This window comes from Lethenteron reissneri, chromosome 29 (genome assembly GCF_015708825.2).
Source record: "Lethenteron reissneri isolate LAM-NWPU_2019-01 chromosome 29, ASM1570882v1, whole genome shotgun sequence".
Taxonomy (NCBI): domain Eukaryota; kingdom Metazoa; phylum Chordata; class Hyperoartia; order Petromyzontiformes; family Petromyzontidae; genus Lethenteron; species Lethenteron reissneri.
The window spans coordinates 11,745,945-11,768,423 of NC_083807.1; the positions used below are offsets into that span (position 1 = coordinate 11,745,945).

The window sequence follows — 22,479 nt, forward strand, 5'->3', positions numbered from 1 at the left end:
CACACTGCTATATATTCACTATACAATTACGATACTATATATTACTTTGTACATTGTATTAAGCATATAAATGTTATACTATTTGTTATTATACACTGTACCATTGACCGTCGTCTGAAAGATACTAAGAGGAAGCAACGAAATATGTCAATGGAAGAGTAGCGAAGCAAAGAATCCATTCCCTGCGGAGAATACAATGCCAGTGAGTGGAACGCGGTCTGAAAGTCACCGTAAACGTGAACACAATCAGTTAAGATCCGAAATGGTTTATTACGTCCTTCCAATGATTGCTAAGCCAGAATCCATCTTCTCGGTTAAAATTGTCTCTGTGTTTGTATATGTGGACCGCCTCATGAACGAATCTCTCATGGTAGCCAGATGGCTTGCAGAGAACCTCTGTCTTGGAGAAGTCAATATCATGTGAGCCCATTGAATTGTAACAGTGATCTGCCACGGCTGAGGTGTTTGTCCTACCGTGTTTCAAGTCTGCTTTATGTTTACGGATGCGGTCCGAGACATGTCGTTTGGTTTCTCCAATGTAACTGCTACCACAGAGGAAACTTAGTTTGTAGACGCCAGGGTACTGTATGTCTGGAACCACATCTTTTACAGACGGGACCAGATCACGGATTTTATGTACTGTGTTGAATCGGACCTGGATCCTGTGTTTAGCAGGATTTTAGAGATCTTTTTGTGACCCCAGCAATGTAGGGTAAGGTGATGGTCTTGAAAGGCTCCTCAACAGGATCCTTCTTGATGGTTGGAGTGATGGCCTTGCGGATTGTGTAGTCGGAGTAACCATTAGCCTTAAGAGCTTGGCGTACGTGTTTGAGTTCACTGGCAATGTGTTCCTGGTCAGAAATGCATTGGGCTCTATGGTATAGAGTCTAATGAGGGAATTCTTCTGGGATGGATGGTGGTGGGAATCCGGTTTTAGGTAAGCATCCGTATGGGTGGCTTTCCTGTAGACAGAGTGGCTCATTGAACCATCAGGTCTCCTTTTAATTAGGACATCCAAAAAGGGTAGCTTGCCATCTTTTTCGACTTCCATGGTGAATCTGATGGCTGGATGTATGGAATTGATGTGGTCGAGAAATTGGTCTAGAGCAGGCCGGCCATGTGGCCAGATGACAAAAGTGTCATCTACGTACCTCTTCCATAAGGTCGGGCGTAGAGTGGCAGTCTGGATGGCGTCAGTCTCAAATTTCTCCATGAAGACGTTGGCTACAACTGGAGATAAGGGGGGGCCCATTGGGGTGCCCTCAGTTTGCTTATAGAAAGTTCCATTCCAGGTGAAGTATGTATTGGTTAAGTAGTGTCTCACCAAGCTCGGTACCTAGTCCCGCTGTCCTAAAGGGACCGGGACTCTGTGTAACCCAGAGGCGGAATGAAGTGTGTGTAGCCAGAGGCATAGGGTCTACACGAGTCAAGTGAAGTGTGTGTAGCCAGAGGCATAGGGTCTACACGAGTCAAGTGAAGTGTGTGTAGCCAGAGGCATAGGGTCTACACGAGTCAAGTGAAGTGTGTGTAGCCAGAGGCATAGGGTCTACACGAGTCAAGTGAAGTGTGTGTAGCCAGAGGCATAGAGTCTACACGAGTTAAGTGAAGTGTATAGTCAGAAGAATAGAGACCACACGTTGTATCGTGACGCGTCAAGATTTAATAAAAAGTGTGTTACCCGTCAAGGAGTTTCCTGCCGTCATTTCCAATACTTCACATGTGTTGCACACTCGAAATGAAGGACGTGGGCAGGTGCTCCAAATGGAGGGCAGACACATTTATTGTGGTTAATAGCAATCTTGTGAAGAACAGCACCGTCACTCTGTAAAATGCAACAGCACATGTGTCACAAACAGCATTCCTTCCGAGTCGCCATTAACCACGTGGCTGGTTTACACGTGCGGTTATTCATTAACCCTGCCAGCCACCTACAGTCCCAACTCAGTCATAACATGCTGCTGTACACACATGCATTGATGCACTGCACAGCACATCAGGATTTTCACAGAACCACACTTTACTCCCTTGCTGCACAAGGATATAATTAAAAGAGTGATCCATTCCTAATGTGCCACACATGGCGATTTTCGCCTGCAGATTCGTCCGATAAATGTACCCATTTCGAACAAAGTGGTGCAAGCACAATGGAAATAGGCATAATCAGCCGTGATCAATCCACTGCTCTGTTGAAGCAGCCCCAAGTCTTCGCCACCTCTCACAGTCTCGTGGTGTAGCAGCATATCAAGCATGTGGCGTCATTATCACACTTTTTCAACGTAAGCTCAGCCTCGATGTATTAATACCTAAAGCGATCGACACCTTTTTAAGTGCATACAAAAGCAGTCACGCGCCTTTTGTTCAATCATTGTCGATTGGCAAAACAGCAAATTTTGGCAACACATTATTTAATTTTTTATATATTTTTTTAATTTCCCTTCTACGTGACTTTACCGAAAGAACCAAGAATATGAACACATTGAAATGTTATCAATGGACACTTCACCACACTGGCCAGTCCACGTAGGTGAAGGAAGGTCACAGGACGCGTTCAACATCATTCGCCACTGCTGTAAGCCATTGTTGGAGGATGACAATCAAGTTGCTGGCTTTGTCGCACAATTCTCGAAAACCACCCAGTGGTTTACCACTCCACCCCTTAAAATTAACATTTTACTGTCTTCCTGTTGTTTTCCTTGGTCTCGTTCCAGGTTTCCTTTATGATATCTCACCTGAAGGGTCTGTGTATATAACACCATAAACACGCGGGTTTGTTTACAATTAGATGCATAATAGTTGGATGTTGGAGGCGCAATCCAGAATTGTGGAGGCGACGTTTGATGGATCGCAGAAATGTTGTGCAACTTCCTTTCTCGGAGGCGTCGAGGCGTCTGTCATACACCCCGGCTTACCAAGAGAACGAATGTGCAGCAAAGTGCAGACAAATATCGCCTTCTCCCTTCTGTACGGGATCGAGTGTTGCCCCCTCACACGCGTGGGTTTTCTCCGAGCGCTCCCGTTTCCTCCCACACCTCTATTATGGATATTATTATGGATATTGGTCGCGAAAGCCTACGTGTTAAACAAAATATATAACGTTTCATACTCTTAGGTTTTTTCGGTAAAAAAATAATAAAAGTAAAATAATAATAAATGAAAATAAATCAATTAAATCACTTTATTTTCATGTACAGTATTATCATTTTATTTTTATTATTTTTTACCTACGTGACTTTACCGAAAAAACCTAAGAGTATGAATCATTGCAGTCACGAAAGCTTCAAATCTAGAATATATAACGTTTCTCAATGCAATTCGTGTTTTTGGTGATTTAGCTAATACGCTGATACGTCATCCTCGAATGTTACATAAAGTACAGGTCAGTTGACAATTGTGCTGAGACATCACCGACGGCTGGAATGACTGAACAGCCACAGCCGTGACCTCTGACAGCAGAAAAGTGGGGCTATAATACTGTTTATTGTGACCCCTTTTAGCGAAGAAACCAGCGAGCGATGATGTCGATGCAATACTGCGTGAATGCCACATGTCAGAGACTACACTTTAAAATATAGTTCTGTACAAGGCCGTAATTATAATATATATTAGGGGGGATCCCCCCAATATTCAAATATGCTCAAAATGTCCCCCCCAATATATTGCTGTAAAATAGATTTCTGTTTATATGATTGTGGTTATGGTTGTACTTTATTAATCCCTAATCTCTGCCATTATATACAATGAAACAAGAAAAAGAAAAAAAGGAAAAACAGCAATGTAATACAATACACTATTAGACATTATTGTCAAAATTTAATTTTAAAAAGTCCATCACATGTGTTAGTGAATGTTTTAATATTTTAGGCAGGAAATTCGTTTTCAATTTTTTTTTCTGGGGGGGGGGGGGGGGGGGGCCTAGAAGATTTGGTCCCCCCTCAATGTTGACTCCATGGCTACGGCCTTGGTTTTGTATATTAAAAAAAAACACAACTCAGTGGCCAAACACCCAGAATGAAATTTTCCTCCTGAAATAGAATTCTGATACTTAGGCTTTCCGTGGTACGTAAAGAGCATTACTGATTTGTTTTTGTGCTACATTGAGGTACCTATCGGATTTAAGGTTAAGACCAGCTACTACACACACATGGCCTGTGACCAAATCACCCAGAATTCGCCCAACTCAAGCTGCACAGGATTGAGGCTGCGAAATGTTTGAGCGACTACGGCGCATAATAAAATAAGCCGACAATCGGCCTCCCGCCAAAATCTGCCCCACCACATGAAAATACGTTAAATATTTTACACATCCAATCAGCCACAATGCCTTTTGAGAATGTATATTAGGAGTATACAAGCGCACTTTGGATGCGATTCCCAGTGTTTCTTCAGTAGCCATGCTTGCTTGATAAACTGCCAGATTTTTATAGCCAAGAAGGCAGCAAAACCAATTATTGTATTCTTTTACACTTCCACGTCGGTGCTGATCTTCGCTAACGCACACGGACCAGTGTGGTCAAATATGGTCAAAAAACCCCCACAGCTAACATGGTTTGTGGAGGCCCTCAACCAGATACTTGAGGCGCCACGGTGGTGAGATGTTAACTACCTCGCCTGGCATACAGGATGTCGTGGGGTCGATCCCGACCCAGATGCCTGTATATTTGGAGTTGGCATGTTCTCCCCGTGGTCGTGTCGATTTTTCTCCAGGTCCTCCAGTTTCCCCCTCTACATTTAGAACCATGGATTTACAGTGTTTGGCTGATTTACATTTCCCCAATGATAAGCCACTTCGTTGAGATATTATTTGTGGCCAGGTCGCTTCTGGTCCAAAAAAAGTGTCATCGTTTTAGTTGACGAGTCTGTGTGGTGAGTCTATGTGTGGCGAGTCTGTGGTTCTGTGTGGTGAGAAATGGACCACTCAAGAAGAGCCAAATAATTAAAAGTGTGTTACATAGCCTGACAGACGCTGTCACGAGTAATGGTTATTCAGGAAAACAGCCAATAGCCACCGTTCGAAATACGTACACCACCTGAACCACACTCAGGGGGTTATGGGTGAAATGTTCGGCTAATCATGCGCCAACATATTTCCAGTACATTGGCATAATTTAATCTCGATGTGTTAAACCATTACGTACCAGAGGTACAAAAAGCTGGGACATATCATGGGAAGAATATCATCCAATGGAAAGGGGGGGGGGGTGAGAGCACGACGTGTAAAAGCAGTCTTGAGCGGTGTCGTGTATTATCATGCCAGAAACAAACCCCGGGGCTTTTAACATCCTGAGAAGACCGACAGATTTCCCAGAACAGACGCTACCTCAAAAAGAATGGCGATCCGGGGAATACCAGAACAGGTGGTCTCATTCTTAGTCTTGCAGTCGCGTAGGAGCACCTACGAACAGCACGAACCGCTTTAATGAAGCACCAACACACCCACGTGAAATTTGGTGGCACCCGGACGCAACAAAACGAGACGCACACACGGAGCTGGTGGTACACAAACTGAAGGTGTCTTTACTGCAAGTTTCTGGGTTCAGCCACACCAACGAGAACACACTCCACGGCCACTCACTGGTAGGGGGGGGGTACACTATGGTGACTATGGGATGTGCATGCTTCCTTACACTTTGTTAAACCAACAGAGGGCGGGGGGGGGGGGGGATGGAAAAAAAATAACAAAAAGTGGCACCCGCGTGCAGGAGACTGTCGTCATTCGCGCTGCACCCGGGCGCGTCAAGAGTACAAAACCGCCACATCTCAATGTTCAAGCTCCAATTTAGTTATTTTTTTTTCTCAGTTACTCGTGTTTCTTCAACTGCGCCGCTATACCGTTCATGTGGAGGAGGAAGAAAGAAAAAAATGACACCGTACCGAATCGATTTTCGAAATGCTGCGACCGTCTCGTTTGCAGCCCGAAGAAAGGGTGCCTCTGTCATCGCGTCCCGCACACTGCGGAGGTTTGTCTGTCGCTGGCTGGTGTGGCTGCCCATTCTCAGGCCAGTCGGGATCCCAATCCCAGACCGCACCCACCGCTGGGATGCGGCGCTGGTGTTGGGAACGCAACATGCGTGCGCCCACCACAACCCCTCGGCGCGAGAGAAAAGAAAACTCAAAAGTGGGGGGATAGCAGTGGAAACATTGATCGAGTCACCCCCCCCCCCCCCACACGGTTTTTCATCATCATCATCATTAGTGACTCGTCCAAGGACGCTTTTACGCCGTGTACTTAACAGCGTTGCGGATTTAACTTTTAAAACGTGGAAATTTGAAAACGGCCCAAAAAACAGGAAGCCTCCAACTAAACCGATGAAGGCATCGTCGCCCACAGATGCTTCTGCGGGCATGCTCCACTCTTTTGTCAATGCTGGCACAGGCTGCGTGGGAGCTGACACAGACTGCAAAGGTCTGACACAGGTGTACAGGTCCTGGCACAGTCTGCAGAGAGCTAATGCAGCAACATAGGCTGTGACACAGGCTGCGTGGGTCCTGACAAAGGACATACAGATCCCGACGCTGGCAGCACAGGGCCGACAGGTTTTCACGGATCGTGACATAGTCTGCCAGGGACCCAACAGTCTAGACGCAACCTAACATAGGCCGAATGGCTCCTGACACAGGCTGGGCAGGTCCTGACGTAGCGACGTAGGTCCTGACGAACGATAAGTGACCTGACTCAGGCTGCACGAATCCTGGCCACCTGGTCTGGACCCAAACCAGGCTAGTGTCACCGAGCATGGAGAAGGGGTGGGGTGTGGTGGGATCAGGGTCAGGTGAGCTCGAGTTGGTGGAAGTCAGAACAGCCACTCGGACGCCACCCGCCACCCCTCACCGCCGCCCCACGCTCCAGAGCGTCGGCGCGTGCCGCCGATGCAGACAACGCAAAAAGATATCAGTCGTTTCCACCATTTATAATTTGTGTTCGGAGCAACAGGCAGGTCTAAATGGTGGGAACGGAATGCAAAAAAAAAAGATCACAACTTAGAGTAATTGATAAACACTTAGCAGTCAGCAACTACAAAAACACAACCTCTAGTCTGCAACCTTGCGTAAAACTAACACGAGATCGAATGTTTCTTTTAGCACTGCATTCTCATCACCGTTACGTGGCCTGACAATCCAACGGTAACCTCTCAGTGCGTTGCCGTCACAATTCTTGCAGACTAAACGAGTTGGATTTTACCGTCCTGACAGGTGATGTAGTGCTGCTAAAGTGGGTATACATGAAGACAACCGCCGTTTCCAAGCAAAGTCTGCAGGATATTCTATGCACAGCCACACCCATACTCCCCCCTCGCTATTTTCACGATAACACACGCATTTCACTGCCATTTCCAATTACTTCAACATTCACCTACAAAACGATGCGTGGGAGCAAACTGGGAGTCCTCGGTTAAACAAAGGTTTTTGAAAGAATCTGTTTGTTATCAGTATCGTTGAATATATTTCATTTTAAATGCAAACATCAAATGTTTCAGAAGCTTCGGTTCCAGTAGAGATGCGAGGAACTGCCAGCCACTGGATCTACTTTGCTACACTTTGAAACGCAAAAAGCAATCCTCTTCTCTAATTCCGTTGGTTACATGATCGCTTTAATCTAAAGCCTTGCCATCGGTTGTCTTCACGTACTGCACGTTTGTCTGGAATCGGCGTACACACGTACGCATACTCACGCACACACAGACACACGAATGGGTCACGCACGCACACACACACACACGAAAACTGCACCGAATCACATTGCACCATGGGGCCGGGCATGTCATGAAGAATTAACTAAATTATTGTCATAAAATTACGATGCAGCACAACCCATTGATCATTGAATCTGGCATGATAAACTGTGTAATCGACAAACTCAGCTGCAGTCGAGAGCAGTTCATCTGTTAATTGCGATCGATGCCGTGTACGTTTGCATGGTTTTCAAAATCGAATGCTCTCTCAGGATCTGTCGGGTCATTTCGATTCAGCTCAATTTGCGAGCACTGTTCAAGCCAAATGAAGGCCACTCCACAGGGGATGGGAGCCTTGTATTGGGCGGCTTGCTGTAGCAGCATGTCCGAATGCTGCCCTCACCATGAAACTCTTCTTCACAGTAAATTCAACTCTTTACCAATGTATCCGTCAGTCAACTTCGACTGACGACTGGCAAACTGCTGTAACTCTACAAGATTCTTGTATAAAGGAAAAATTTACCCTCGTCCTGCATGTCATTTTATTTCCATCAGCACTGCGTAACGTCGACTCAATTCTCGCTCCACCGCTTTGATTTGTCGATGGGGTCGCTTAAAAAACACTTTTGGCTGGGCCATGCGGTGACGACGGACGAGCTACGTGTGTGGTTAGGCCGTGTCCTAAACCAGCGTCTCGTCCAACACCCCTCTTCAGGGCTGAACTGAACACTCACACATTGTTTGTGGGAGTGTGCCGCAGTAATTTCACAGAGGCTGTGAAGTCCCACTCCAAAATGTAAATATCACCAATTAAGAACACATCACTGAAAGCACTTTCAGTTGCAACTAACTTAAAATTTAAAAAATATCAAGATAAATTTTGTTCGTCTGTGATAAATCCAATTCCATGGATGGCAGCCACTCGTAAAAAAATTCAATGCTGATTTCTTTTTTTAAAAATCGTGATTTTAAAATGAACGTGTGAATCGCCTGCCCGAGTTATGGTGCAATGTGTGCGGTTACACAGGCAGCGCGGACCAACGCACTACCACACGCGCCCCCCCCCCTCCCCCCACGGCACACGGAAAAAGACGGGAACCTGGCAGGGAAGATGGGGAGTTGTGAGAAAAGATGGGGAGCTGGGAGAGAATGGGAGTTGGGAAGAGGATGGCGAGCTGGGGGAAGAAGATTTGAAGCTGGGGGTGGATGCAGAACTGGAGAAGAGGATGGGTAGCTGGGGGGAAAGGATGGAGAGCTGGGAGAGATGGGGAGCTGAGAGAGCTGGGAGGGCTGGGAAGAGAAGATGGGAAAAGAGATTGGAAGCTTGGGGGTGGAGGAATCACTGGGGGAAAGGATGGAGAGCTGGGAGAGAAGATGGGGAGTTGTGGGAGGAGAAAAGAGGATCTGGGAAACAAGTTGAGTAGCGTGGGCGCGTGGGGTGTGCGTGGCATGGCGCGTTGCCCGTCTATGTGCCGATGGGCTCGGGGGACGGGCCAGGAGGGGTCTTCACGAGGCCCCCGCCTAAGTCCATCCCCTTGGGGTCCATCTTGTCAGCCAACCCCTTACTGCAGGGACACACAAACACGCCGAGACTTTAACGTTTTTTTTTATTAACACTTAACACATACAACAAGCATATGACCAAGTCACAAGGAATGTGCATGGTCTCACCAGATCTCGAAAGCTAAGCAGGCGCATTTTGCCTGGATAGCGCCTGGATCGGGGGGGGGGGAGAGGAAGCCACCATGCACAACATCTTGCTGCATGGCTGTGTTGGACAGCAAAAATAAATTTTGGTACTGCACTTCTATATTCCCACATCTACGGCCACTGCTTTCACCAACCCACACTGACCAGTGTGGTGAAGCCGGGAAGGCCTTCATCCGGCAGTGGATTGTCAATAGGGCTGTACATGTACAATGACATAGAACGAGTGGTAGGGTCACCAGGGAGAGTGATAAATAAACGTGGTACAGTGTGCTGGACTCAGCACCGACTGTGATCCGGTGTTCGTAATTAAACAATATTCTCACTTTGACGAGTGAACAATTACATTTTTTTATGCAATTGACTGTCATATCTCAGAAGCTAATACGGTTTTAAACTGTTTACTACTTGCATGGCAGACTGCCTGGGAATACCAGGTGTTGGATGCTTGGGCATTGAGGTGGCCGAGAGATGACAGGACAGCAACTTATTCTTGAATCTATCTGTTCCGAACTTTGATAGTTATCCCCAATGAAATGTTGCCAAATATGAAGTGCACATTGGAAAAAAGGACACACTCAGTAAAGCCTCCAGTTCACACCTACACATTCTGAAGCATGACTTTATACAACCTTGGATCATCATTGAACCCAAGCACTCGTTCTTTTTCCATACTTCTGGACTCTGCAAGACCCCGCAGCTACATCTGCACAACATTAGCCACTTTTTCACTGTAGCTACTGCTGAGAACCTTCACCCTTTTAAAGTCATCAACCTCTCACTTCCCCACATTCCTCACCTCAAAACTACAGATGATCCAAAATTCCACTAACAGATTTTCCCTTCGCACCCAAAAATTAGACCACATCTCTCCAATACTCAGATCCCTTCAATGAATACATCCAGACTTGGTCAAACTATGAGATTGCCATCATCGTCTTCAAGATCCTCTCTGGTCACGCCCCTGCCTGCTTGGCTGTCACACCGATGAATGTGCAGCTTCCTTCACGCCGTACGTAGCCGACCGGGCTAATCAGAGGTGCGAGGGAAGGACAACTAACTCTCACTCTATACCACGGCATGTGCTATCTGCTCCAGCAACCAAGGCTTTCAGTTGAAGCCCCAAGTCAATCTTTACTCTGCAAGCTCCACAATCTGAAACTACCCCCACTGGCCAACTGCACTGTCGACTGCCTGCCCCTGCTCATGTATAGGCTCAAGGCCGTCCACTCGCTAAGGGCCACTACTCCTACTACTGGACGGGTATGGCCAATTCAATAATGCACTGACGTGATTGTGTTTTTTTTTTGGGTTAAATCGCGTAAATGTCAACGTGTCGTACACCCATCTCCATCCAGCCAATTAGTAAGGATTAACACGTGAGCAGAACGTGTCAATTGATTACTACTTCAACACAACGGTTGTGTGTGAAAGAGCAAACTCACAATATTTACAATTCAGTACAACGTTTCACTGGTGATTACAACCAGCATCATAAGCATTTACGCGATTTAATAAAAAAAAGTTATCATTAATTCTATTCTTCGCAAAAGCCTACATGGTAATTGAACTGACAATTATTTTTGTTCGCATGCGAGAAGAAACTGGTAGCGAACAGAGAAAACCCATTTGTTCATGCGAAAAACATTAATGTCAGCAATTCTAGATTTGAAGCTTTCGTGACTGCAAGGATTACATACTCTTAGTTCTTTCGGTAAAGTCACGTAGCTAACAGCCAGGTTTGCTGCATCAAGTGATGCATCAAGTGATGCAGCAAATCTGGCTGTGACGATCCCACCTGATGACGGAGACTTGTGTTGCCTCCAAAACGTCGTCATTTTATTGTTTTATTTTTATTAATTTTAATTTCATTTTTTACCTACGTGACTTTACCGAAAGAACTAAGAGTATGAATGTCAGCAATCTCTACTTGCTGTACTGTCATCTTTAGGTCAAACCACATCATGGCCCAGCAGGTTGGGTGTCTCATGCAAGTAATAATGTCTGCTCGATCCACCAACACTGCCTACAAAGAGCCACACCACTAGGCCCAGCAATGCATGCTTATTGATTAGCCTGTGAACAAATGACCCCTCTGTACATAACCTCCCTCCCTTCTGGATTACGCTGATTCTGTTTGTAACTCCCCCGGCTATTTATACAATAATTCCCTGAAAGTGTCTGTCGTATCTAATCTCCCTTGCCGATCTCCCCATACCGGCTTTGTTGTTTCCCACTGTTCCTCTGATGTACAGGGTCTCGAATAATGTACATGCTTTACAAGAGGTCCAGTAAAAATGTTCGCAAGAATGACTTGATTACATTGTGTTAAAATTGACCTGAAAATCGAGGTGTCCGGGTGACTTAGAGTGCTGAGCTGTCACCGATGAGTTCTTGGGTTCGAATCCAGGCAGATACCTGTGATTAAACCGGGTTTTCAAGTGTAGCTAATTGATGGTCTAAGCCCACTCAACATTTATTGTACAAAAATATCCACCAAATAATGTTTTTACTTAATTTGGCCAAATACCAGCTTTGAGAATTAAAATATAGGTTTGACTTTAATGCGAAAAACACTCGTTTTATTTAGCATTGTGTAAAAGGTAATATAACATTTCCATTTGAAGGGTTTCTTTGAAAACGTTTTTACACAAATCTCCTGCAGAGTTGTTCTCATGCACACAGGGTCACAATTAGATTTCCAAATTGACTCTTTGTCCTACGACAGAATGCTAATACAAAACCAGGAATACAATTGTGGATATGTCCAAAGAATAAATATTCTTTAACTTAAACAATTCTTACCCCCATTACTCTCCACACTTTGGTATGCATTCAAGTTGTGTGATTTGGCAGGACAATTACAAAATTAGGACCTGTCAAAATATGCTTTTTTCCACCGTGTGCATTATCGTGCGTACATTTTAACGACGCAACATCAAATGTTCGTGTTAAATTCTCCAAGTTGCCCCCTCTGAGAATTCTGGGCACATTACAACATCCTTGGCAAAGAAATGGGAGCCTAAATCTCACTTCCCGAAGCAACTCAAGTCAAAGACCATGAGGACATGAGAGCGGCGGACGTGATGGGTCACTGAGACCCTTTTTAAAACCATTGGTTTCCAAGATGTGTGAAGTACTTGTCTGGTTTTCCTTTGCTGGCCAAAGCATCCAGGCCCTGTTCAGATAACTGCTTCAATGTGTTGAGGGCAGCCTGTGAAAGAAGATGGGGAGGGATACAAAGCGTTACCATCAGGACAGCTGGGCGATACCTTCCCGATCATCCCCAATAAGTACGCAGTTGGCACACAGCTGCCAAGCCGTGTTGTTGATAAGGATTTTAATTCCACTTTCATCCTCTTTATCCTCATCGATAAAAGTAGAGTGAAATGCCATCACACAGTCTCTGTTCAGCTTGCATAGCATTTTGTTTGTTTTCAACGATGCTGTACAGACTACATTGGTTCACATCTTAACGAATGGGTGTTCTGTACCTGCTAGGCATGCAACGATTCAATTAAAATACAAGTTTTTCTTGCAGGCCTATGGTCAGGGACAAGACATACGGTACAAATCAGCGAGAGAACAGAGATGATGATTGTGCTAAACAGAGCAGCACAAATGAAAGAGGTGGTGTGAGTGAGGTGGTGTGAGTGGGGTGGTGTGAGTGAGGTGGTGTGAGTGAGGTGGTGTGAGGTGGTGTGAGGTAGTGTGAATGAGATGGTGTGAGTGAGGTGGTGTGAGTGAGGTGGTGTGAGCGAGGTGGTGTGAGTGAAGTGGTGTGAGTGAGGTGGTGTGAGTGGGGTGGTGTAAGTGAGGTGGTGTGAGTGAGGTGGTGTGAGGTGGTGTGAGGTAGTGTGAATGAGATGGTGTGAGTGAGGTGGTGTGAGTGAGGTGGTGTGAGCGAGGTGGTGTGAGTGAAGTGGTGTGAGTGAGGTGGTGTGAGTGAGGTGAGTGAGTGAGGTGGGGTGAGTGAGGTGGTGTGAGTGAGGTGGTGTGAGTGAGGTGGTGTGAGTGAGGTGGTGTGAGTGAGGTGGTGTGAGTGAGGTGAGTGAGTGAGGTGGAGTGAGTGAGGTGGTGTGAGTGAGGTGAGTGAGTGAGGTGGGGTGAGTGAGGTGGTGTGAGTGAGGTGGTGTGAGTCAGGTGGTGTGAGTGAGGTGGTGTGAGGGAGGTGGTGTGAGTGAGGTGGTGAGGTGGTGTGAGTGAGGTGAGTGAGTGAGGTGGGGTGAGTGAGGTGGTGTGAGTGAGGTGGAGTGAGTGAGGTGGTGTGAGTGAAGTGGTGTGTGTGAGGTGGTGTGAGTGAGGTGGTGTGAGTGAAGTGGTGTGAGTGAAGTGGTGTGAGTGAGGTGAGTGAGTGAGGTGGGGTGAGTGAGGTGGTGTGAGGGAGGTGGTGTGAGTGAGGTGGTGTGTGTGAGGTGGTGTGAGTGAGGTGGTGTGAGTGAGGTGGTGAGGTGGTGTGAGTGAGGTGAGTGAGTGAGGTGGTGTGAGTGAGGTGGTGTGAGTGAGGTGGTGTGAGTAAGGTGGTGTGAGTGAGGTGGTGTGAGTGAGGTGGTGTGTGTGAGGTGGTGTGAGTGAGGTGGTGTGAGTGAGGTGGTGTGTGTGAGGTGGTGTGAGTGAGGTGGTGTGAGTGAGGTGGTGTGAGTGAGGTGGTGTGAGTGAGGTGGTGTGAGTGAGGTGGTGTGAGTGAGGTGGTGTGAGTGAGGTGGTGTGAGTGAGGTGGTGTGAGTGAGGTGGTGTGAGTGAGGTGGTGTGAGTGAGGTGGTGTGAGTGAGGTGGTGTGAGTGAGGTGGTGTGTGTGAGGTGGTGTGAGTGAGGTGGTGTGTGTGAGGTGGTGTGAGTGAGGTGGTGTGTGTGAGGTGGTGTGAGTGAGGTGGTGTGAGTGAGGTGGTGTGTGTGAGGTGGTGTGAGTGAGGTGAGTGAGTGAGGTGAGTGAGTGAGGTGAGTGAGTGAGGTGGTGTGAGTGAGGTGGTGTGAGTGAGGTGGTGTGTCACACATGTGTCGACTACATAATGGTATTATAGTGCATTTCAAATGTATAATAAACAGTGGTCACCTCATCCCAGGTTTACACTTGAATTTGCAAGTATACCATACCATCTGAGTATTTCTTACCGGTACATACCATCCCACTTTGACCACTGGGTGTATGATCAAGTGGGGTGTGGGTAAGCACGTGGATGAGCAAGCCAGTTGAGTGTATGTACAAGCGTGAGGTATGGGCGGGCGAGCGAGTGAGCGAACCAACATGCAGGTGACCAAATGAGTAGGGCGAGTGGGTGAGCGGGTGAGCAAGTGAGTGGGGAGCGGTGGTGTAGCAGTTAGAACGCTGCACTCTGAACCTGGCGAACCGGGTTCGATTCCCGGTCACGGAGAACACCAGTGATGATAATTATCTGAACCGATTATGGGCCTCCCCTAGGTCGCTCCGGCCTCAAATAAGTGCAGTGTGTAAAGATCGCCACTGGGGAAACAAAGGTGGCCGGGCATGGTGCTGGCCACTCAACCCTCGTGTGCCGTGCCTGCCTTCATAGGTGCTCGCTAACAGCACTTGCTCCTACAGTCTGTTAAGGCTACACGGGGGATCTTTGTGGTGTGGGTGAGCGAGCAAGCGGGCAGGTGTGGCGTGTTCAGTGCAGGAGCACCTGATCGCGTGCCGCCTCCACCGTGCTGCCCACGCCATGGAACGCTATCTTGCAGGGGCAGGATGGTCAGGGTGCTCATGATATCCTTCCCACGCTGCATGTCCATGTACTGCACCTGTTCATCACCAAACACACAAATCCCACATTGATTGTTAAAGTGTGCAATTGCTTTCCAATTTCGCGATCCGTGTCAGGGTCATGGGACAAAACGTCTATTAGGAAGTCTCAAAGAGCAGTGCATCAACCTATAGGTGAAATCATAGAATCAAAACCGCGATACTTTTGAAAAACCCGTTTTTTTCTAATCCACAGTAAGGAATGGTCCATATTCTCACGTGCCCAGCTATAGGGATATTCAGCACATGGCAGTCCAACCAATACTTTATTCATTTATAGAGCTAGACATATTTAAACGTGATGTATTAATGTCCAGTTATTGGTGCCAAAGCTGAGACCATCAACTCAAAAGACTTGAGAAACAAATGCAATAATGATTGGCTGACTGGATTAGAACCTAGGCCTCAGCGAAGCCACTTTATTGCTCTGAACTTTCAGCCACTCAGCCACCTCTGATTAATACATTAAAATCCTATTTGTAGATTTTTTTTAGCAGGTAAAGCCCACTGATCTATTAGTTCTATTCCAGAGGCAACCTGGCCATGCATGATAGCTCGTCTAAGTGGCTCACGTGGATTTTTTGAATTAGCAGCCAAATAATCTCAACGCAAGTTTCTGAAGGTGGAAGGCAAAACTGGTGAGGGCCCAGAGAAAAATCCACGCGACCACGTAGCGTGAGAACACGTCAACTCCAAATATACAGGAGTCAGGGTCTGTATCGAACCCACAACCTACTGCATACCAGGAGAGGGAGATAACATCTCACTAATGCAGTGCCCGAGGAATTCCTGATAATACTTGTTCACTGATTTCTATCCTTATTGCGCTGTTCGCGTTTCGATACGATTATAATGAATTTCCTGTAGAAACCCCACCAGTCGCTAGATTGAAACAATCGGCGTCAAGAACCAGCAACACCAGCAGTATCAGACAACACTATAACCATCAGGGGAGAAAGTGAGATGCTGAATTCAGTTAATGAAGAAGTTCATACTCTTAGGTTTTTTCGGTAAAGTCACGTAGGTAAAAATAAATAATAAAAATAATTGAAATAATAGAAATAAAATTATAAATAATTATAATAGAAATAAAATGATAAATCACGACGTTTCGGAGGCAACACAAGTCTCCGTCATCAGGTGGGACCGTCACAGCTAAATTTACTGTATCAATGATATCAATCAATGATATCAATCAATGATAGCAATAAATTATATCAATGATACAGTAAATTTAGCTGTGACGGTCCCACCTGATGACGGAGACTTGTGTTGCCTCCGAAACGTCGTGATTTAAAATTCTATTTCTATTATTTTTATTTTTACTATTTATTTTTACCTACGCGACTTCACCGAAAAAACCTAAGAGTATGAATCCTTGCAGTCACGAAAGCTTCAAATCTAGAATTAATGTAGAAGTTCCCAGCATGTGCAGTAAAAGGTCGGATATCATGCCGAACCACACAGGACAAAACCCAAAAACACATCTAAAACGCTCTCTGATATTTCAGTGCAAACATGGTCCTAAGAGCTCTTCTCCAGTAGCTGCCAGCTTGCTGTGTGTTCAAGACTATCCGACGCGAGTTTGAAGCTTTTGTGAGCGTAAAAAGACTTTCACATCACAGTCGAATCGGTTCACCGCGATGGTGCTCGAGTGACACCATCACTAAGAGGGTTTTGATTTGAAGCTTTCGTGCCTGCAGGGATTCATATTCTTGGTTCTTTCGGTAAAGTCACGTAGAAGGGAAATAATAAAATAATATTGATATAAAACAATAAAAATTCTCACGACGTTTCAACTGCAACACAAGCAGTCATCATCAGGTGTGAAATCCAATTGTCTTGCTGTGGATTTCACAGCTGATGATGATTGCTTGTGTTGCAGTCGAAACGTTGTGAGAAATTTTATTTTTTATTTTTTATTATTTCCCTTCTACGTGACTTTACCGAAAGAACCAAGAATACTAAGAGGGTTATAACGAAATGTTGTACAGTACATCTAAAGTCAGTGGTAGCACAATGGTCAACGCATTCCAGCACTACGTTATATTTTCCAGCCAAAGATAATATCAGTGGTGAGAAATATATGAACCAATCCTGGATGCCCTCCCGATCAACAATGAGCACTGACCGCCATGGCTAAGTATGGTCAAACAATCTCCACAACCAACAAGGTGTGGGTGATCTTCACGCAGCAGTAGATTTACTAAGGGAAAATCCCCCCCTATAGCCTTAATAGACTGTTGGGGCAAGTGCTGTTAGCGAGCACCTATGAAGGCCGGCACAGTGTATTCGGAGGTTGTATGGCCAGAACCACACCCGGCCAGCTTTGTCAATGTTTAGACACTGCACCAGGTACTCGTTTTAAGGGTGAGTTGACCTCAAGGAGGCCCGGGTCCGATTCACTGATATTGGCTCTGAGCAGAAAACGAACTCAGGTCGCTGGGTTTGTAGCGCCGTGCACTAACGACTCCGCTACCTGCGCTCCACTCAACATAAACACACGCGCGGTACTAAAACGCCGAGAGAAAACCCTTCGCTTGACACGCAGGGACACTGTCCACCGCGGAGCGGTCACCTGGAAGCCTTGTTCACGAGCCAGGTAGTCGAGTTGCTGGCACGCGTGGGCCATGTGGACGGGCGGCACCTTCACCATGGCCTCCGCCGTGGGTGAGCCGCCCTTCATCAGCAGCTCCCTGCATCGTCACACACACACACACACTCAGTTTTACGTAACCCGTGGGTTTTCGCTTCCGTTATTAAGATTGACGATTTTTGGATTAGAGTACGTAATGATTTCGAGAAATCTTTGTCGCGAGCCAAACAAATTAAATTCTTACTTCGTGGTTTCATGACCTGAAGATGCTCGATGCAGTTTCAAGCGAAACGTCTATTCTAACTTATATAATAAGATGAGAATTGTTCTTAACTTACGGATGAGCTGAAACAATAATTGGCACATTAAATTATTGTACACCTGACAATTTCATTTGTTTGACGATGCCGGATGGTGGAGGGTTTTATGACAAAACATTAGCTAGATCACGATGTGGCCTATGCCAAAATGATTAAACAGTTTTACATGCTAGCGCAGAAACCTGTCCAGCAGGACACTCGCTTAGACAAGTTTACCCAAGGGTCCTGGGGAGGCCGCGCTACTACAAAGTTAAAATAATAATAATAGGGGTTTTTCCCCTTTTTTCTGGCAACAAAACTCATGTCTGCATTAACCACAATACTTGCAGTCAAAATGCAAAAAAAAAACATACTATGATAATCCACTCTTCCCCATGCCGTATTAGTCATGGGGGTTGTTTAACCATACTCCACCATGACGGTCAGTGTAGGCTGATGAAGGGCGCACCCAAGACCCACTGGGATACCACACGCCAGTGCTGTTAGCCATGGCCGCGTATCGACCTCACATCGTCGAGTTAATAGCGCAGTACACTCACACCACTGTGCCATCACCCCACCCCGAATATAAAAATACTGCTGTTAAAACGGACACAAAGTTTCGCTCGCGTTTATCAAGAGCGATAGTTTAGCCCGACGCTTATGGGAATGCTCCCGCGTGAGCCGCCTGCTTGAGTGTGTTGCCATGGGGATCCACAAAAGCACCTGGGAATGGTGGCAGTGGTGTTTCCTAGGCCGTGGGGGTGCATGGGGCCTGGGCCCCCCCACGACGGCTCCTTCTTGCCGTAGCCCATGGCAGGATGCTGCTGCTGCTGCTGATGCTGCTGCTGCTGATGCTGCTGCTGCTGCTGCTGCTGCTGATGCTGCTGCTGCTGCTGATGCTGCTGCTGCTGGGGAGGGGGACCACCAGCCCGGTTTCGTGCAGCCTCCATCTGCTGGTAGACATCAGCTGACAGGTGCAGGATACCCTTTTGGTCTGAGCAGCAGAAAGGAGAGAGCGGCACGGGGAGACACGGGGTGGAGCAGGCGAGGTGCACCAATTGCATCTCTGATTAGCACGGTTGGCTATGTATGGTGCGAAAGAAGGTCAACATACATGTACAGTAAAACCTTGGATTCCGATTAACTTGGTCTGCGAGTGTTTTGCAAGACGAGCAAAGTTTTAAATAAATATTAATTTGATAAACGAGCGAGGTCTTGCAATACGAGTAGCACGTGTATACGCTTTGTCTGCCGAGCGTCACGTGATCACAACTGATATACGAGTGCTTTGGATTACAAACACGTTTCCGGAACGAATTATGCTCGCAATCCAAGGTTTTACTGTATAAGGTTTTGTCTACGTTTCAGGGTGCACTGTAGAGGTGGCCGGTGGCTTTGGGAGGCTAACACCATGTCAGAAGCACTGAGCCAACACCACTGAGATTCTGGGTTCGACTCCAGGTTTCAGCCACCTGTAATTAAACCTGGTTATCAAGAGCGACGAGTTGATGGTCTCTGCCTAAACTATGCATTCGTGCAAAGAACCAATAATGTTTAAAGATGTTTTCACTTAATTTAGTATATTCCAGCTCTGAGAATTAAAATAGTTGGTCACACAAAGATGCAATGCACACTCGTTGCAGGGAATATAACATCTGTACTTCATATTCTTGGTTCTTTCGGTAAAGTCACGTAGATAGAAAAACATAATAAAATACAATAAAAATTTCCAAAATAAATTGAAAATAATAAAGCAAAAAACCCACGACGTTTTGATCGCAACATAAGCGATCGAAACGTCGTGGGTTTTTTGCTTTCATTATTTTAAATTTATTAATGAATTTTTTATTTTTATTTGCTATCTACGTGACTTTACCGAAAGAGCCAAGAATATGAATTCCTGCAGTCACGAAAGTTAAGTTTAAAAAAAATCTGTACTCCAAGTGTGGATAAAAATGCCACCTGAAATTGACTTCAAGAGTAGTTCAATTACTTCTTCCAAGGCCATTTCTATCATCTGACATGCGGTGGTGGACGGCGAGCTGTGAGGGTGCCGAACGAAAAAGTTTTTGTCTCATGACATGATGCCAATGACTCAAATGGAATATAAATGAAAAACATAAAAAACACACTACACACAACACACGGAGGATGTGATAGCTGGGTGGTGGATGAGTGCAAAGCACTTCAACTTGACACGACAATCCTGGCTAATTTAATTCCAAATACCAAGTCGAGAACCACTCCAATACACAATTTCCACTGGCACATTCGAGCTGAGCCAGCATTGGGCGCTAGCGGTACAGGTGGTTTCCAATTGGCTATTTGCCATGCTAAGCTGGAACCAAGTGACTTCGCAAGACATCCGAGTCTGGCTCATGGCCAAGCAGGATCAGGGGCAGGAATAATGACTCATTCATTGGGTATGACGTCAATCAGTAGGGCAGAGGGTCGCTGCGATACCTGGCACCTGCTCAAATGCATCAGGCTCACATGTCCGTGTGAAGAGAGGCACAATTCAATCGGAGCCCAGACCACCCTGCCGCAGTAGGGAAAGAGCTACTTACTGGGACTGGCTGGTTCCGCGAAGGTCACTTTGCGTGTATCCACCGGCTTCTCACCCTCTTGCGGCTGACACTGCTAAGGGAGGGGCACAGGGGTAGGGAACAGGCGATGGTGGAGCAGGAATAGAGAGAGTGGGCAGAGTGCAACACATGGAGGAGATGAGGGTCAGCACAGAACATATCCACATTTCATGCTTTCTCGTAACTTTAATTTGTTGGTAAATGCATGATAGTTTTGTCCCTTATCTTCTTGGGAATCATATGACCCCTTCCTATAGGTACAGCCTTTTGCCAATCTTGATTTGAAGCTTTCGTGACTGCAGGAATCCATACTCTTTGGTTATTTCGGTCAAGTCACGTAGGTAGAAAAATAAAATACATCACGACGTTTTGGGCGCAACACAAGCGTCCGTCATCAGGTGGGAAAGCGTGGCCTGCTGCCGATGCAGACTGCGTGCAACAAATGGTTGAGTCATCCCCACGCTGTGCTGCTTGTGGGGGTTATTTGACCATACAATACTCCGCAGCGTTGGTCATTGTGGATTTGTGAAAGCATGGAACCTAGACCCGCAGATCTTTTGTTACACTTCCCCTCTGCTCAAAAAGTAGGCCAACAGCAGCCTTCAATACAGGCACTCCTTGACATAGACGATAGATGCGTTCCTGGAAAAAACGCACGTATCTCAAAATCGCGTATATCAAAAGCAATTTTCCCTACAAGAAGTAATGGTAAAGGAGGTCGGGGTTAGGGGATTTCACTCACGCAGACATAATCGGCTCTATTATCCTCGCTACATATCAATAGGCCTATTGCCAGCGAGGCTCCCCTTTTTAATCTCCCTCTCGATCTTTAATTCCTAACCACCTGTGTGTGTGTGTGTTCTATTGCTACAGTACCCTCTCAGTCATTATCCCTTCACCACCTGTGCCGCTTCCTCTCCGATGTTAGATATACAGTCACCTGTGTTCTCAATTATCCCTTACCAACCTGTTCTCTTTCTAATTTCCCTCAGCACCTGTGTTCTTTATATAAATCTTTAGTAGCTCTGTGTAACGTTTCTTCCCCATTTAGTCCCCTACACGTTGTAACTACGCCGGAGTTGCGTTGTGCAGACAAAGTGAAGGGCGCCCGTAGTACATGTGGCGAGATGCTGTACTTGTATAGCACGCGAGTTATCGTACCGCACTAGCTGCTGCCAACGCCACTGGGTCACGGTGCCTAGGCTAGGGTAGCATATGTCGCGTTGCGGGATGACGTTATTCCGAAAAGTACCTCGCGTATATCAATAAAAGGTCTAAATTCAAAGCGCGAGTTATTCCAAAATGGCGTACCACGAAAGTGCGTAAACCGAGGATTGCCTGGACCTGTTTAATGTTTGGTCATCACCCATCCAAGTATTATCCAGACTCACCCCTGATTAACTTCAAAGATCTGCATTCTAGGCCATTTGATCAGAGGCCATAACATTATCCACTGAGACGTTGCATTTCCTTTGACGCTGGAATGTCAAAGTTGTAGAGGAAAATCAATCAATAGAAAACCTGTTTACCAATTTATCCACACATTTCAATCGGCAACGATGAAGCCGTTGTCAAAAACCGGGCGACAGACAGCCCAGCCTCAGAGCCACCTTTTCATCGGGCGAGGCGGCCGGCAGCGAGGGCTTGTAGCCCAGCTGCAGCAGCAGCGTCTCCGCCGCGTTGCGCTTGGCGATCTTCTTGCTGGGACCAGTGCCCGACGCACAGTCATCGCCCACCTTCACCTGTACACAGCACAAAGGCACGGCACTTCCTTCAGCCTCGCAGACCACCACCGCTGGGACACAGGCCACTAGCGAGCACCCGTTAAGGCTGGCGTGGCGCACGAGGGAACCGGTGGGGA

At 46.4% G+C, this 22,479-nt stretch overlaps 1 protein-coding gene across 1 annotated transcript in view; it reads right to left on the reverse strand.

The window, feature by feature from the left end:
• Positions 1-5,488: 5,488 nt before the first annotated feature.
• LOC133349247 (double-stranded RNA-binding protein Staufen homolog 2-like) overlaps positions 5,489-22,479 on the reverse strand; it is a 37,828-nt gene continuing 20,837 nt past the window's right edge. Inside the window, 8 exon segments of the mRNA XM_061562582.1 lie at positions 5,489-9,235; positions 12,518-12,591; positions 15,020-15,067; positions 15,069-15,134; positions 17,714-17,831; positions 18,757-19,027; positions 20,601-20,673; positions 22,229-22,360. Coding sequence (XP_061418566.1) covers positions 9,136-9,235; positions 12,518-12,591; positions 15,020-15,067; positions 15,069-15,134; positions 17,714-17,831; positions 18,757-19,027; positions 20,601-20,673; positions 22,229-22,360 — 882 coding nt within the window. The 3' untranslated portion in view covers positions 5,489-9,135.